Source organism: Gastrolobium bilobum, unplaced genomic scaffold, assembly GCF_033153095.1.
Source record: "Gastrolobium bilobum isolate Gb01-03AN ecotype WA unplaced genomic scaffold, APGP_CSIRO_Gbil_v1 utg50089, whole genome shotgun sequence".
Lineage (NCBI taxonomy): Eukaryota > Viridiplantae > Streptophyta > Magnoliopsida > Fabales > Fabaceae > Gastrolobium > Gastrolobium bilobum.
The window spans coordinates 38,519-56,406 of NW_026895933.1; the positions used below are offsets into that span (position 1 = coordinate 38,519).

Sequence of the window (17,888 nt, forward strand, 5' to 3'; positions counted from 1 at the left end):
CAAAACAATATCGTTGTGGAAGTAAATGCAGATAGCTTATCTACCGTAACTCTTATAACTATTTGTAGAAGGATAGTAAAGGCATATGAATTGGGGGGAAACAACTTCTCATTTGACAGAAGAACTTCTTTTTTTGCAGCTGAGAGAGTTTTTTGGTGGGACCCATTGATTGTTTTGAAAAAAGACAAAACAAAAAACAAATCACACATTTCAATGCTTTGCTATGTGATTGCTGCAACAAAAAAACTTCTCCATTGAAAGTAGAAGTTGTTTATCCATGAATTGGATATCAAAGGGCTTGAGCCCTTCATATTTGGGCCCATAGCAATGATCCAGGGCACTCGTTTTTATTATCTTTATTATTTTTTACTTTTTTAAGTTTTGTATCCATTGTTTATTTTGCCGGCCAGGGCTTGAAAAATTGCATAGTATTATAAATTATATAACCTAAAGTAGGTTTGATTATATCCTGACAATTAAAACTTAGGGACATCACAAATATAATGAAAAACAAAAAAAAACAGATTGATAATATATTATGATAACATGTATATCTGGAAAAGTCAAATTGCACCGATGGGAATCTAAAAACTTACTTTTACATTCTTTATCAAACGTTTACATTCTTTATCAAACTTACTTTACTGCAAAAATAACAACAAATATCCAGCATATATCGTGTTATGTTGTTCAAGAGACATCACATCCAACAAATCATAATCATAACAATCTTCTTTCCCGTTACAGCTCTAAGCATCTCCCACCGATTAGAGACACCTCGCTAATAAGAAAATAGCACCACATAGAAACTAAACTAGACCCGTTACAGTAGGATTGTACCTCAACTCGTAAGATTGGATAGTGAAAGTTCAATTAACATCCAGGTACCCGAAGGCCTCTTCGGGAAGAAATTGTTGAAGGAAATAATATACAGTTAAGGTTGTGGGGTTATTAGCAGAGGCTGAAGATAGACGAGAAGACGATGGTGCGTGAAATTTGTACTGGAAAAATGAGTTTTGCTTGAGAGTTTATACCCATTTTTTCTTTGTAAGTTGAAGCTGATGATGATGTGTGAGAGACCAAAATTAGTGGTATTATCCAGACCGCAGATTCCAACCAAACTAGTGGAGTGTATTCAAGGGGACACTGCAAAGAGCACAATTGACTAGTTGCAAACCTTCGGTTTTGGTTAATCAAAGGCTACGCAAGAAGGTTTGCAGGTGTGTTCATCCGTTCTCTCATAAATCTCAACTAAGGTGTGCCTAGTCAATTCAAATTTAGATCCTTACACGACTCAATTCTCTGATATAGATTGACAATTGCACTTTAAACTGGTGCTTGATGATCGAACTATTGTTGATTATATGCTAAGCACCAAACACATTGATCTGTCTTAGAAATGTCAGAAAAAAGTGGGATAGAATTTATAGCAGAGGATAAGCTATGTGTCGGGTAATTGAAAAACTAAGAACAACCCAAATAATACAAAATTACACACCCTACATCTGACATTTCTCTTATAAACTGTAAAAAATTTATGACACAAATCATTGTTTCTTTGTTTTTTTTAACATTATTCTTGCTTTTTATGTGTTTAAGACGTTCAGTAATAATAGCAAATATTAATATTATGGTATTATTACTTACTTTTTGAACCAAAAAGACAAAATTAAAATAAAAAATTAAAAAACCACGATATACCCAACGGGATGATTGATAAGGGCAAGACAGTAGAATGATGCCAGTTTACGGTGACATTTGTTTGGATTCTCAGGCAAATGGTACAACAAAGCACCAAAAAGTCTTGATTCATGTGAGGGGAAAACAATACCCTGATAAAACTAGACTAATTAATTAAAAAAAAGCACAAAAGATAGATAGATCTAAACTCTCCAACAGAGAGACCAACAATTGTTCCGAATAGAATCATATAACAAGCTTAAATTGAAGAAACATCACCGTTTTCGGGGAGTTTGTTGCAATCGAATCCACATCCACACTGGGGGCACTCGAAGAAGTTCTCCAACCCAAAGTTAGCGGAAGCAATACCCACAGAGAATTGGATATCATTATTAGTACGAACAACCTCGACGATGTTGAGCCACAAGAGCAAAACCTTGACTTTGACCCCCTTCAGCTTGTAGAGCCTGCGATTGGAGATCACTCCCGTGATGGTTGCCTTGTACTCGAGCTCGTAGGACTCTATGCTGAAGCTGCATCTTCCATCAAAATACACAGCGAACTCACCTGTTTCTCTATTTAGCGCATAGCCTATGGCACCTTTGGGAAGAAGACCCACTGGGAACCCATACTCAACAAGAACCTCGTACGCTGACAACTTATTCGGTTGGCTTAACGCGCATCCTAATGTCATAGACACTACCAGGATAAACAGAAGTCTAATTGAAGACATGAAGACAAGTTCGAAAATTGGTACTTCCCCAGAATTTTCGATTTGTTCCTGTTTGGTTGTTTTATGATTGATGTGGTATATAAATAGTCGATGATTATTAGGCAAAGGTTCGGCAAGAAAAGTTAAAGAAAAAAAAAAAGAGAGAGAGAGCGGTTTAATGTAAAATAAAAAAAAAAATTATACGATTATTCTTATTAAAAATTTTAAGTAATTTATGATAGTTCTAAAAGACCACCCTACCCTTTGAAATGTTTTATTTTTTTTACAAGATTGAATTATTTCATATATTATTATTTAAAAGTTGAATCATATTATAAGAATGCTTTGCTTCACTTCCCCAGTTGTTGCTCCAGCTTCTATCGCTGATTTGTTTTTCTTCCAATGTTTAATTTTTAGGTACTGATCTACCAAAATTAATTAATATTATTATATTTTTTGGGGGGTAGGCAGCAGGGTGGCATGGCATCTAAGAGGGAGTTAATATTATAAGAATGCGAGGAACTCGTGTAGCACGTGACACGTGACACGTGAGATATGAAATTTGTGTGAACGTGGATTTGGCTCTTCCACGAGAGGTTCTCGGCCTCCCCCATTTTTCATTTGAGGTAGGCCACCATTTTCAGAAACCCCGTTCTCACATTCAAAATATTTAATATTAAGAATTAGTCATCTTAAATTATATGTATTGAAGTAATAATAAACTTACATACAAGCATGCATACTTTATGTTAAAAACAGAAATTTATAAATAGAAATGAAGAAATTACCCTGGATCTTTATCAAGAGATGAAGAAATGTAACTAAAAGAAGGGAAATTCTCTCATGTATGCAGGAAATAGTTACCTTATGTTATAAATACATCAATAAACATACCTTGTAATTTTTTTTATTTTTTTAACATATTATGGAACCCATCATGTATTGGATCTATGGTACGAGTGAGAAACCTAAATAGATTTAAAAAATATCATTGCTATTTATTTACAAACTTTTTCAATATGCCCATTCAAATATTTTTATTTATGGTCAACACTTTTGGCCACTTACAAAAATTTGAGAAGTTATTTTTCTTTCAAAAACTTTCTTTATTGAAGATTTGTGACAGATACAAGATTATTAAGTTAGGTATCTCTTTTTTATTACGGAAAAATGTTTCCGCATTTTTCCAAAACGACGTCGTTTTGGTATTGGAATCTTAAAAAATTATAAATATAAAGACTATTATAATCCTGAAATAAATTAAAATTATAAAAACACCGTGATTTCCGCCCCAAAATGACATCATATTAGGCTTACGGTAGATAACTGAAGAAAAAGTGAGTGAAGAAAAAAGTGAACCCTTTTTATTATTATTATTATTATTATCTCTTCAAAGTTTCTACTTATTACAATATCGCAGGTGCGTGGGGAGAAATGAGGAGGGGAAGGGGAAAGTCCGATAATGATTGAGGAAAGCAATACAATACCCATTCAGACATATGCCTGTAACCTGTTGTTAAGAAGATGGTGACTCCTTCACTGACAATGGAGAGTGAGGTAGTAGCAAATTGTATTTTCTGTTACTTGCATTCTTTCTTTCTTTTTTGGAGTTAACTCAACCTTAATTACTTTTGAGGAGAGTTGGCTCCATCCGTATCTCCACAAGTTTTGAACCGGCTACGAGATTAATCCGAAGTGCGGAACAGATCAGAAATTAAAATATTTAAACCCCTCTCATCCCAAAGGTGACATATGAGAATGAACTGAGACTTTTTTCTTTCCACTTGCTACCAATTGAGTTCAGCCATTTGGTTATGTTACTTCCATAGTAATTTACTCATTGCCCGGACTCAGCCTCATAAGGCCAACTCCAGAGCACAAACTAAGAATTATGGACATTCAGTAATTCTCTTTTTTATTTTTTCCGGGATGGGGGGGGGCTAGAACCAGTAGTTCTTTTTAGTCCAATACAAAAACTACAACTGCAATGTCAGTTGCTCTTCAATGATGACCACTCTCTTACCCTGAACACTCAAGTTGCTCTTCAGTTTTCCCATGCTACATAAAAGATACCCGAGTATTAAACCTCCTCATCATTGTATGAATATATAGTCTAGTAAGACAATGAAGGCATCTTTAGTCTTCTGATTAATTTATGTGTAAGCTATAAATAAAAATGAAACTGCAAAAAAATGTTTATATTTTCATTCTTTTCTTTCAGAATTTATATTTTGGTGTTGGGAATGACAATGAGGGAATTCAGACTCTATTGACCTTAAAAAATCTTACTAATGAAGCGAAAATAAGAATTCACAACAAATCCAATAACATCAAAGTATCTACATCAAGCCCAGATAAAGAATAAAAAATCATACATTTCAAACAATGGAAAATCTTAAAATACAACTGGAATGAAGTGATAGACTGAACTTAACCAAATAATTTTATCAACAAAACTAAAAAGAAAACAATAAAATAAAATTATCTTACATACAGCTTTAAGCTCGATCAGCTAACATCCCTCAGTCTTTTTATCAATGTATCCAGTGATTTCTTTTTTGGATTCTGCCTGGCTCCACGACTACCAAAAGTACCAAATAGCCGATCTGAAGGATCCCGCAACTTTTCTAAAATAGCCACTACTTTCCGGTAGTCCAAAGTATTGTAACTCCTCTCCCTGATCACCGGATTCAGGAAGTTCTCTGGATGATTGCTTAATAGCAAATTAATTAGCTGCCTTGACTCAGCAAATGCTGTTTTCAACTGATCAATATCCCCATCAGAAAAAAGGGGACCCTGATTATCAGCAAATGATTCTAAGAGCCGAATATCCACATCGATTCCAGTAATGGCATTCACATTGAACCTCTTAACAGAATCACTTAGTAAAGCCCCAACTATCTTCTCTGATATGTGAGAAAGAACATCCTTTAGAACTCTTTTAAGGACAGGCGCTGGCAATATTTGTTGAGCAGTTGAAACCAAAGTTTCCAAATAAAGTTTCACCTCATTTACATATTCATTTCCAATCTGAGGTGGGTCATCGGCCATCCAGTTTACATTTTCAATCAAGGTCATGAATCCATCAATCTTGGCCTTAAGTAATCCACAGAGCATCTCTTCTGCAGCATCACGAGCTTTGCTCAGAGGGAACTGCCTCCTGCTTCTCTCCACCATTCTCAAGGGAACCCCAGAAAGCTGTGCGGCATGTCTAAAGAAAAAATCACATGCACGCTCCAATACAGCCATATTTGCTGCTACTTGCATTGCCTGGAAGACACCGTGAACTGAAGTACTAATAAGCTTCAACAAAGCCCCATCCAGAACCTCGCTCAAAAGCCTGTCTAAATATTTCTTAACAACTTCATAGAACTCTAGATGCCCCCCATATGACATGAAGCTCACAGAATCCTCAACGAAAGACCGCACAATGCGGCAACAATCTGGCACAGTTGATGAAAATGGTGCTACATAAGGAAAAGCCGGTATGATATCCGAGGCTTGTATTTGAAAAGAAAGCACATTCATGGAATACTCATACTCTTTCTTCATCAACATCTGCTCAAACTTATCAGCAGCGAGTGCCTCAGCAATCTGCTTCCTACAATCCGACAACAGCAGTTCATGGTATTTATCCCTATGCTTGATCAAAACATGAAGCAAGGCATCAATGGGGTACCCATATCTTCGCAGGTTGACTCCCAATAGACTCACATAGTCCTTAATAAGCAAGAGATGATTAGCAGTTTGCATCCTGGAGAACTGATCCTCAAGCACAGAACACATTTTGCTAACTGCAGTTTCCCACAAACTCTCAACTTCCATTTTCGATATCAAACCGCCACCAGTCCTCAAAACACGATCCTCCACTATAAAGAAACCCGCAATCTGTGCAAAGAAAGTTTGATGGGACTCAAGAAAAGGCGTCATCGAAGATACCTGAAAATCCGATGTCAATTGAAGCTTCCGGTTCTCGAAATAATACCGCTTAAACCGATCCTCAAACCCTAACGTCTGGTGTATATGGTAAGCCCTATACAACGGAGTCAAATCAAATCCTCCACCGCCGCCATTACCATCCTCTCCAATCCCGCTACCGCCGGCGTCCACATCTTCCTCTTCTTCTTCCTCTTCCTGCAACGTATAAACGCAGTCCCTCACACTAAGCCGGCTTTGTTCCTCTGCTTGCCGCTGCTTGATTCTGAGATCCTCCTCTCTCTGCCTCGCCAACGAGGCCTGAGCGATGGCGAGTTGACCCAGATTGCGACTCACAACTCGGATCTCAACTAACCAGTCACCGAACTCCTTGTTCACCTTCCTCTCTATGTGCGCCCGAATCTCCGGTGTCTTCTTCTCCACCATTCTCTTCAGCGTCGACGACGTCGTTTTGTCCAGATACTCACTCTCGATCGCGTCCACACACTTCAACGCCATGTATAAGTTGTCAACGGACAGGTGGCGGTTGGCTCTGGTGCAAACCTCCACCAACCGAATGCAGTTTCGGATCGATTCCATTGCGAGGTTCGCGTTCTCCGAAACGTTTCGCGCTTCCACGAAGGCGTCGAGGGATGAGAGCAGAGGGCGAGAGACGGACTGAAGCTTGGAGTTGGAGTCGGAGAGAGATGACTTCAGGTCGTCGACGTCGGAGAGGAGGGATCGGAGGTCGTCCACGGCGAGGATGAATTCCTGGTAGTGCGCCTTGCAGACCTCTTCAATCTCCGATTCTTTGGAGCGAGCGAAGTTCCGGAGGTGGTGGTGAAGGCTCTCCGGCTTGCCGGAAGCGAAGGCCTTACGGATGAAGGGGCCTAAGTCCTCGTTGTTGCTGATGGCGGAGGAGAGGAGGAGCTGGTCCAGTTTATCCGAGGAGTCTTCGTCATCCGCCGGAACAACTTTCCGGCGAGGCTTGGAGGAGAGCATCGCTGACGGTGGAGCCGCTGCACGCGGAGGCAATTTAGGGATTAAAATAAAAAGGAAATATGAAAATGGCGTTATAGTAATATTTCGGACAAATTGTGTGCTGTTTTTTTTTTTTTTTTTTTTTGTATTTTGTTTTGAGTCTTTTGACTAATGACGATTGGAAAGAATGGGACTTTTCTTTTGGGCACATTAGTAGTTGAAGACATGTTTTTTTCCATCCATTAAACAGAAAGTTTTCTTTTCTTTTCTTTTCTTTTTTCCTTAAAAAGACCACAAATTAGATTAATTATAAGAAAATTTATTATATGTAATTGTGTTTTTCTAAATTAATTATTTGATTATACTAAATACAGTGTAATTTTTAGATACGTGAATTAAAAAGTGATTTCAAGATAATATATTTTATTTATATTATACAAAGTATCATTTTTAAAATAAACTTTTTTTAATAAATTATTAAAAAGTGTACGAAATAAGGAAAAAAAAATACTGAATGACATATAATTTTGTTCATAAAATAACTCAGGAAAAGGTAAAAGAATTTTGTTGATTTCAGTTACTTTTTTTCCATTTTAATATTGTATTTTTTAAATTTTTTATGTCAAATAATATTACTTGTCAAATAATATTTTTAATATTATAAATACTCAAAGTTTATGGATGAATTCGATAAAATGCTTATGGAAGCAAAATAGTGCAACGAGATTGGAAGTATTAAGTAAAATGTTCAAAAGGCGGATAATTTTTTTAAAAAAAGTATGTTTGAGAAAAATAGTGACTGATTTTATAATCAACTTCACTCACTCCTACCAAACATATTATAATTCCCATAAAAAAAATTATAAAAAGAAAGCTATTCTTTTAAACTACTCATTCAATTTTTTTATTTGTTGTTTTATAAAATATTTTTTTGCTTCATTTCTCTATTGTTTTAAAAATTCAACGAAGTGTCAATTTTTTTACCTTACCTTTTGGTACTAATAAATGAGAAATATTCATATGACAGTAGTATTTTAATCATAATTAATTCCATTAAATACAATTATTTTTTCTTATAACCATTATAGTTAATAAGTTTTTAGGTATGTGCAAGGGAAATGATTGTCTGTTGTTACATAAAAAATTTCTTTTTTCTTGTACACTCATCGAACCTTACACTTTGTTTTTTTCGAGAAAAAAAAAAAAACTTGTGAGACCTGTTTATATGTCTCAGTAAGAAAAAATATATATCATCTGCCATATAAGAAAATGCAATCCCATTGTGCAAACACGTTAAATGATAGACAAAGGAAGCAAAGTTTAGGGCAAGTGGAAGGTTTTATTTCCGCATCCTTTACTAATCCTCATTTTAATACCAGATTAGTCTTTATCACAAGATGTTTTGTTTTGCAAGTAAAACCACTAAAAAGTATATTTAAACTAAGATTTTAATATTTCTACAGCGAACGTAAATTAAGTTATCTACATTCACTTTCAAATGACATTATTTTGAGTTGAAAAATTAAAAAATTATAATAAGAAATACTGTTATAATCTTTAATTAAATTATAATTACAAAAATACCTTGATTTTCGCCCTAAAATGATGTTGATTTGGGCTTAATATAGATAACTTATCTACATTGACTGCAGAAAAAACGAACCTTAAACTAAATAATTAACAATTTTTAACAATATCAAATGACTTTAATATTTCTGCAGTGAATGTAGATAAGTTATTTACATTTGCTCTCAAAACGACGTCGTTTTTTGGGTTGAAAAATTAAAAAATTATAATGAAAAAGACTAGTATAACTCTGAAATAAATTATAATTATAAAAATATCTTGATTTTCGCCTCAAAACAACGTCGTTTTGAGCTCAATGCAGATAAGTTATCTACATTAACTATAAAAAAATCGAACACATATCAAATATTTGAAACTATGTCAAAGACGAGCCAATATGTAGTGGTCCTGGTGCAATGCACCGCCACTGAAAGAGAGGAGAGAGGAAGAAGGGGGAGAGAGAAGGGGCAGCAAGAAATTATTTTTCGTCAAAGACACTCTAAGGAAGCGCCCCCACACACAAATCACTTATCATAATATGTAAACGAATTTCCCAATAACTTAAGATTAAATTATTAGCTAACCATCAAAACAAGTGAATTTGCATTAATAAATGACTATGTTGAGTGTATATACTGTTTAATCCTGAAAGTTGCAACTTGTATTGCTTTAATTCCTAAAAGTACACGTTTATATAAATTGATCCTTGAAAGTGAGAATTCCACAATAAATTAAGAAAAATATTACTCTTATTTTAATTATCTTATATTATCTCATCTCGAAAATCTCACTTTTTTTTTCCTTTAATGATGAGCTCCACATGACTTCTCTTTATAATATGAGAGAACTATTTTATTATAAAATGAGAATAGCATTTTCCGTAAATTAATCTTTTGTCAATTGTTATTAATGAAACGTAATTGAAACAGTAGTGGCCGTTGTCTACTTGTCTCATGTTTGAACAAGAAGCCAATTTTTCTGATTTTGAACATCTAGAAATAGTTTTCCATCAACAGCCCACTTGAGGACTACTTGGGCCTTGGCCATTATAAGGAGTTTCTTTGCTCATATCGAGTAAAAGAAAATAATAGTGAAAGTTCATTTTCTTCCCTGCTGTGAGGAAATTGTTGAAAATGCCATGCCAAGCATGATTTGTTCTTTGCGAAATTAACGCTTATACAAGTGTGTGCAAGCGGAAAAAAAAATTACTGGTGATTTGTACACTATCAACTTCTGAAGGAGAATACTAAGATTTGTTGATGATGTCATAGATTTGTGTGCTGATCTCTTTTGGTTTTTCTTGACTTAAATCAAGAAAGCTAGAGAAACACCAAATGATGGTAGCTTAATTGGTGCATGAGAGCTGAGCAGGTGGGGTGAGAGTATGTGTTCGAATTCTCCAGTATCATCATTGGGAGGAGTTTAAAGCCTTAATCCTGAACCCGCCCCGAATTAGATTAGTTACGAAGCGATGAACCGATTGAAATATTTCAAAAAAAAAGAAAAAGAAAGCGAGAGAAAGTGCAATACTCTAGAGGAGAAGAAATGTAGTGCTCTTGACCCATAAAATTTGGGGTGCTCCTTCTCACAAAACAGGGGGGCAAAAATGGAAGAAAAAATTTACTCATGTGAGAAGGCCACCAAATAATAAAATGGGTCTGAATCACTTAATTATTTTTCACTCTAGAGAGAAAATGATTTTCCTTATCGGAGAACTGAACTAATACATTACAAAGATGATATACATATATAAGCACTAACATGTGTGGCGAGATTTGTTTATGTAGGGGTGAAAATAAAAAATAATAATTTCTACAATAAAATTAAATATTAAATTTATTGTACATTGATCTCTTCTAATCAATAATTCTTTATTTATTTATTATTTATTTTAATTTAGTTGTTTACCTCACTCATTAGTAATGGCATTTATGTTATTAAAAAAATATTTTCTCAAATCATTTTTTATGCTTTGTCTAGTTCCAAGAATGACATGTCAAATTATATGCCATGGGATCGCATGAAAATTTTCATGCCTTAGAAGAGATATTTGGACTCTATTTCTGTGCCATATGGGCATTTTATTAGCAGCCTTATTAATTCATTATATGTGGAATATTATAACAAGTCTGTGGCGCATGTCCATAAATACAAAAATCATCAAAAGCCTCAAACCAATAATCTTTTAAGCATATATAAAGACATTATAATTTGTGTGCTTTGGCTGTTTTTGAATACAACATGAAGAAGCTTAAGAGTCCCAAGAATTCTTCATCAACTGCTTTGAATAAGGAACAAGTTGACTATATTGTTGAACTGCTAGCAAATTGGTTCTTTGAGTCATGTGGGTTTGTGCCTCTCTCCACCCTTAAACACCCCAAGTTTCAAGTCTTTCTTACCCAATTGGGGTTTCCAGCAACAACCTTGAGACGTGAGATATCATGTTTTCTAGACTTGACGATAGGTTCGGTTTGGCCAAGGCTGAGTCAGGAGCTAGAATAAGAGATTCAACCTCTTTTTCCAAGTGGGGCGTGATGGCTGGAAGAGCAAGGATTGGTGTTGTGGGGGAGAAGATAGTTTGGTGAAGTTCTCGGTGAATCTTCCAAATGGTACTAATGTGTTCCAAAAGGCTGTGTTTACTAGTGGGGAGTGTTATCATCCAAGGTATGCAGAGGAGATATTATGGGAGACGATGACGGGTGTTAGTGAGAGTGTTGTGCAGAGAAGTGTGGAAAATTTTGCAGAAGAGTTTAAGACCAGAGCATTGAGGGACTTGGAGGTGCAGAACCATTAGATGGTGAATATTTCTTGTCAGCTTCATAGCTCGTTAGTTTGATGATCACTATTTAAATAATTGTTTATTAAAAATAGCCAAAGCACACAAAAAGTCTTCAAACCAATCATCATTGTTTATGCCCATGTATACTCAAAATAAGTACTTCCAACTGTTTTTTTTTTCTTCAAATTTTATGGGGGGCGAAGACCCTCCCTAGCCCCCTATGTCAGTCTTTGCAAGGCAGAAAATTAACAAAGCTAACAACTTAACCAAATAACATAATCTTCTAACAAATTATCTCAACAAAATAAGTCAGATATCTGACATGGCAACTAATTTGTTGAGATTGGTTGGTTGTATATATGAGTTGCATAGTGGTTTTGCTTCATTTGAAGACTTCTGGACTTGGGCTCTGTTATGGGCTTGATCTTTATCTGATTGTTGTTGGACTTTGGTTGCATCATTTGAAGCTGAGAAATTGTTCTCGGATATTAACCCCCCATCTCCCCAAGTTGGACTGTGGAGATCAAATAGGCCCAACTTTAGAATTGCAAAAATGAAGGTTTTAGAAGGAAGAGGTTTTGTGATGACGTCGGCCAACTGCTCGGTAGAAGAAACAGGGAGAAGATGGATGAGTCCAAAATGAATTTTCTCTCGAGTAACATGGTAGTCGATTTCTATATGTTTTGATCGTTCGTGAAAGGTCAGATTGTATGCAAGATACATGGTAGACTTATTGTCACAATAAACCGAAGTTGGTTTTAGCCAAGGAATATGCAAATCATCGAATATGTGTTTTAACCATTGAAGCTCATAGGGTAAGCTAGCCAAAGCTCTATATTTCGCTTCGGTTGATGATCTAGATATGGTGGACTGCTTTTTAGATCACCATGCAACTAGGGAGGATCCAACAAAGACACAAATGCTAGTGATAGAGCATTATGTGTCAGGACAAGACCCCAATCACTGTCACTAAAAACACGAACATGAAAATCAAATGTTGCCGGAAAGAGCAAGCCAGTCGATGGAGCTTCTCTTAGATAACGCAAAACACGAGTGGTTGTTGCAACGTGCGAGTCAAGGGGGCAAGAGATGAACTAGCTGAGTTGTTGCATCGCAAATGAAATATCAGGACGCGTATTGGTGAGATATAATGATCTTCCAACTATATGAAGGCATGAAGTCGGATCATCAACGAGTTTGCCATTGGTTTGGCTAAGATGCAGATTGGAATCCATTGGCGAAGCACAATATTTTGCTGCTAAAAGGCCAACATTCGAGAGAATCTCAAGTGTGTACTTACACTGATTAAAGTGAGTACCTTTGTGGGAACGTGAGACCTCAATTCCCAAGAAATAACGCAAGGGACCTAGATATTTAATGCAGAACTGTTCATGGAAGGAATGACTTCACTCTTTGTATCTATGAAGATGAATATCCGGACAATACAATGTCATCTACGTAAACGAGTAAAACTGTGGAAGAAGCTCCATCTTAAAGAGTGAACATAGAGTGATCAGCTTAACCCTATACATAGTCAAGCAATAAGAGAGCTAAAGAAAGCTTGTTGTACCATTGACGGCTGGCTTGGCGAAGTCTATACAAAGATTTTTTAAACAACACACCTAATTAGGTTGGAGACCAGGTAGACCTGGAGAAGGTTCCATGTAGACCTCTTCACATAAATCTCCGTGGAGAAATGCATTGTCAACGTCAAGTTGCTCGAGAAGCCATCCCTTTGAGTGCCAAAGAAGCTAACTCAGCATCCATAACCTTCTTCCAATTATCACATTTGATGGCTTGTTTAAAGGTTCTCATCATGTGTGGAGACATTTAATCATAAACTTTTATATGTTGAGGTGCACAAATCATAAGATAAAGCATTAGACAAAGGGTATTTAATAGAAGAGTTTAGAGAATTACCAGAAGACGACTGAAGCTGCTGAGACGAGGAAAGACTATAATGGTAATCTTGTAGATATCTTGGAGGCATACGCTGTCGTGAAAATCGATGAACATTGGGCTGGAGGTTATTTGAGTGAGAGTTATCTGTTTGGGTGTTTTTTATTTATTTATTTAGGTGGGTGTTATCTGTTTGGGCTTGGTTATTTGAGTGGGTGTCATGTAGGCAGATTGATGTAGGAAGAAAAGGTTCAAGATCAGGATGAGTGGGAATAGTGTTTAGTGAGGTGTTTATAGTAAAAGTGAGAGGTTAATGGAAAGGAAAGATGTTCTCGTGAAATATGACATTACGAGAAACAAAAAATTCACCTGTGTGCAAGTCATACAACATGTATCCTTGGTACTATCACGGTAACCCAGAAAAGCTGCCTTATGAGCACGAACTGGGAATTTTGTGCGTTGAGAAACAAGTGTAGATGCATATGCTAAAGACCCAAAGACACGTAGATGGATGAAAGATGGAGGAACACCATAGAGCTTTTCATATAGAGACTTGTTATCAAGTGTTGGGATGCAAACTCGATTGATTAAATGAACATCATGTGTAATAGCATATGCTTATATATTGTTTTTGGGTTTTACATTCTTACTATCTTCAGGAAGCATATTATTTTACAATTCTAAGTTTGAAGAATTAGATATTTAGGCTACTATTCTAGGATTTTATTAAAAATGTGTAAGAATGATTTTTCTTTATAGTATTTAATCTAAGTCATGTTAGTTAAATGTAATTTATATTTTTGTAATCAGTGTGTTTTCTGACTCAGGTAGCTGTTGAAAAGTATGGGTAAGGATAAACAGAAAAGTATAGATGTTTTCTTTAAAAAGAAACTAGTCTCTGAAAGTGAATCAAGTGATGCTCCTACAAACATAATTTCTGAAAGTGATGCACCTTCTCATGAGCAACCTCCTTCCAAGTGTCGTAGAATTGAACATACTGATGACATTATTACAGTCAAAAATAAAATTTTTGAACGTGATCCAGGCAAACGTAAGCCAATTTGGGAATATTCAGCTAATGAAGTCGATGAGATACGGAGAGCTTATTTAATAGTTGGGCCATATCAACCTCAATGCTCTTATCCATTTTCAAAGGAAAAGCATCCTCGACGTTTTCAAGCTTCTTGGTTCAAAGAATTTTCTTCGTGGCTTGAGTATTCACCTTCTATAGATGCTGCATTTTGTTTACCGTGCTATCTTTTCAATACAAAGGTCGGTGGGCGACACGGTTGGGATACATTCACAATCAAAGGTTTTAATAGTTGGAAAAGAGTTCATAGTGGAAAGGATTGTGTTTTTATAAGTCACATGTGAGATGATCCTTGTTCACAACATACTAATGCACTCATCTCATGTGTAGACTTAATGAATCAGTCTTGCCATATTCATAAAGTTATGCATGCTCAAAGCTCCCAACAAATTGAAAAAAATAGGCTGCGTGTTAAGACTTCAATTGATGTTACTCGTTGGCTTTATTTTCAAGGATGTGCTTTTAGAGGGCATGATGAGACTATTAATTCAAGAAATAGGGGTAATTTTATTGAAATGATCAAACTTTTGGCATCTTACAATGAAAAAGTTGCAGATGTTGTTCTAAAGAATGCTCCATTGACAGCCAAGTATACCTCACCTCAAATACAAAAGGAGATTTTATATGTTCTAGCAAACAAAGTGCGAAAACAGATTCGCAAAGATATTGGGGATTCTAAGTTTTGTATTATTGTGGATGAAGCACGTGATGAATCCAAAAGGGAACAAATGGCTCTTGTCTTGAGATTTGTTGACAAAGATGGTTTCATAAAAGAGAGATTTTTTGATCTTTGTCATGTTCAAGACACATCATCTATGACACTAAAAAATGCTATTAGTAAAATACTCTCACATCATTGCCTTGATATCCAGAATATCCGTGGCCAAGGATATGATGGTTCCAGTAACATGCGTGGTGAATGGAATGGATTGCAAGCATTATTTCTTAATGAATGTCCTTGTGCTTATTATGTGCATTGTTTTGCTCATCGATTACAATTAGCCTTGATTGCCGCCTCTAAGGAAGTTTCTTCTATTTATCAATTCTTTCAGAATTTGAATTTCATCATTAATATTATCACTGCATCTTCTAAACGTCATGATCAATTCCAAGCTGCCCAAATTTCTGAATTTGAACGTTTGCAGACTATTGGTGAGCTTGAAACTGGTACAGGTTTTAACCAAGTAGGTACACTAAAGCGGGCTAGTGATACTAGATGGGGTTCTCATTTTTATTCTATATGTAGTCTTCAACGAGGGTATAATGAATCATGTTCAGTACTTGAAAAAATTCGTAGCGAAGGCTCAAATTACTCTCAAAGAGGAGATGCTACTGCAGCTTATAAGATGATCACTTCCTTTGAGTTTATCTTTAATTTACTTTTGATGAAGGAGATCATGGGCATCACTGAAATTCTTTGTCAAGCATTGCAACAAAAATCTCAAGATATTTTGAATGCTATGCAATTAGTTTCAAGTACAAAGGAACTTATTCAAGAATTGCGAGATGATGGTTGGAAAAGAATACTTGAAAGTGTTGTTAATTTCTCTAAGCTTCATGAAATAGATGTTCCAGATCTTAATGCTCAATATATTGAAGGTCGTGGCCGTCGACAGCATGATCAAATAACTATTGAGCATCACTATCATTTTGATATCTTTAATTCAGCCATTGACTTTCAATTACAATAATTAAATAGAAGATTTACTGAGCAAACAATGGAACTTTTATCACTTAGCTCTTCATTAGATCCGAAGAATGGTTACAAAGCATTTAATGTTAATGATATTTGTAGCCTTGCAGAGAAATATTATCCTCTTGATTTTTCTGAGCAAGAGAGAATTAATTTAAATTTTCAATTGAAGCATTTCCACAAGGACATCCCAAAACATCCAGAACTTAAAAATTTATCTTCAATTTCTGAGTTGTGTCAAGGATTAGCTAAAACAGGAAAGTCAAATTCTTATCATTTGGTTGATAGGCTAATTCGTCTTATCTTAACGCTACCAGTTTCAACAGCAAGTGGTGAACGTGCATTCTCAGCAATGAAAATTGTGAAAACAAGGCTTCGAAACAAAATGGAGGATGACTTTCTTGCAAATAATTTGCTTGTGTATGTTGAAAGGGATATTGCTGAAACTTTTACTACAGATTCGATCCTTGAAGATTTCGTTAATTTAAAAGAGCGTCGCTTACAATTTTAGGTATGCAATTTTTTATTATATTTTAAATTATTTATTAAATGTTATTACACCTGTACTTATTATATTTGTGTGTTTTCAAATCCTTAGGGCAATGCTTGGTTCATTACTTATTATGATGTGGGAGGAAAATGCAATTCTTATGTTTAAAATTCTTACCGGAAAGTTTAGTGCCTTTATGTTTGCTTTGATATTAATCTTTGATATTTAATATGTAAATTTTTTTGGCCCGGGCTAAAATTACGGCCTGGCTCCGCCACTGGATAGCGATAAAGTCACGGATGCACAGGAAGCAGGAATAAATCTTATATTATCCGGTGTAATGCTTTCATTGATTTGATTGGATGCACTGAATCTAAGTGTAACAACACCAAAGATTTAGAGTCGGTTTGTTTTGCGTCTTCTCCAAAAAGTAATTTTTATCTCTTTCTTTATTTATAAGTGTTTTTTACAAAAGAAGTTAAAGTTATTTATATTTTTATAAAAATATTAAGTTTTTGAAAAAAATATTTGACTTTTAACTTTTGCTTTTTTAAGAAATTAAAAATTTTAACTTCTGAAAAAAAGTAGATTTTTGACTTTTTTTGTGATTTCTGCTATTTTTAAAAGCAACATCCAAATGCGTTAAAAATGAGAAGTGATTTTTTTCAAAAAAAAAAAAAAAGCTTTTGGAGAAAAAAAAATCGATATAAACGGACCCTTATTCAGGAAGCAGAAAACAAATTCAATTTTCTTCAAACTGACATTTTTGATTTCCCAAATCATATATTATCCACGTGTACGGATGTAAGTTGGATTTGTTTTATTTCTTTTTCAGCGTTCTATATAGACTTTGGGTACCTCGGTTCAATGGGTTGGATACACCTCACAAGAGACTTGTTAACCCAATTAGCTTACTTGACAAGAGACTTGTTAACGCAAGTAACTCGTTAACAATATAGATTGAATAGATTGTGGAAATAATTTGGATTTGATTCCTATTAAATATATTTTTGAGGAGGGATAAATAATTTTAACTGTAACTAAGTTTCGATTCAGTATTAATTTGACTTAAAAAGTTGAAGC

General features: G+C 35.2%; 2 protein-coding genes and 1 pseudogene across 2 annotated transcripts; 1 reads left to right on the plus strand and 2 right to left on the minus strand.

The window, feature by feature from the left end:
* Window positions 1–1,695: 1,695 nt before the first annotated feature.
* Window positions 1,696–2,518, minus strand: LOC133296866 (uncharacterized). The gene has a single exon (XM_061495914.1). The coding sequence runs from the start codon at window positions 2,411–2,413 to the stop codon at window positions 1,940–1,942; it is 474 nt and encodes a 157-aa protein (XP_061351898.1). The 5' UTR covers window positions 2,414–2,518; the 3' UTR covers window positions 1,696–1,939.
* A 2,298-nt stretch (window positions 2,519–4,816) lies between these two features.
* On the minus strand, window positions 4,817–7,309 carry LOC133296865 (exocyst complex component SEC15B-like). The gene has a single exon (XM_061495913.1). It carries the CDS (start codon window positions 7,307–7,309, stop codon window positions 4,901–4,903), a length of 2,409 nt encoding a protein of 802 aa, XP_061351897.1. The 3' UTR covers window positions 4,817–4,900.
* A 7,066-nt stretch (window positions 7,310–14,375) lies between these two features.
* LOC133296861 (uncharacterized) lies at window positions 14,376–16,826 on the plus strand (annotated as a pseudogene).
* Window positions 16,827–17,888: the final 1,062 nt, after the last annotated feature.

Bases quoted from the DNA above. Each gene is read 5' to 3' on its own strand.
- LOC133296865 (XM_061495913.1), bottom strand. From the start codon at position 7,309: ATGCTCTCCTCCAAGCCTCGCCGGAAAGTTGTTCCGGCGGATGACGAA.
- LOC133296866 (XM_061495914.1), bottom strand. From the start codon at position 2,413: ATGTCTTCAATTAGACTTCTGTTTATCCTGGTAGTGTCTATGACATTA.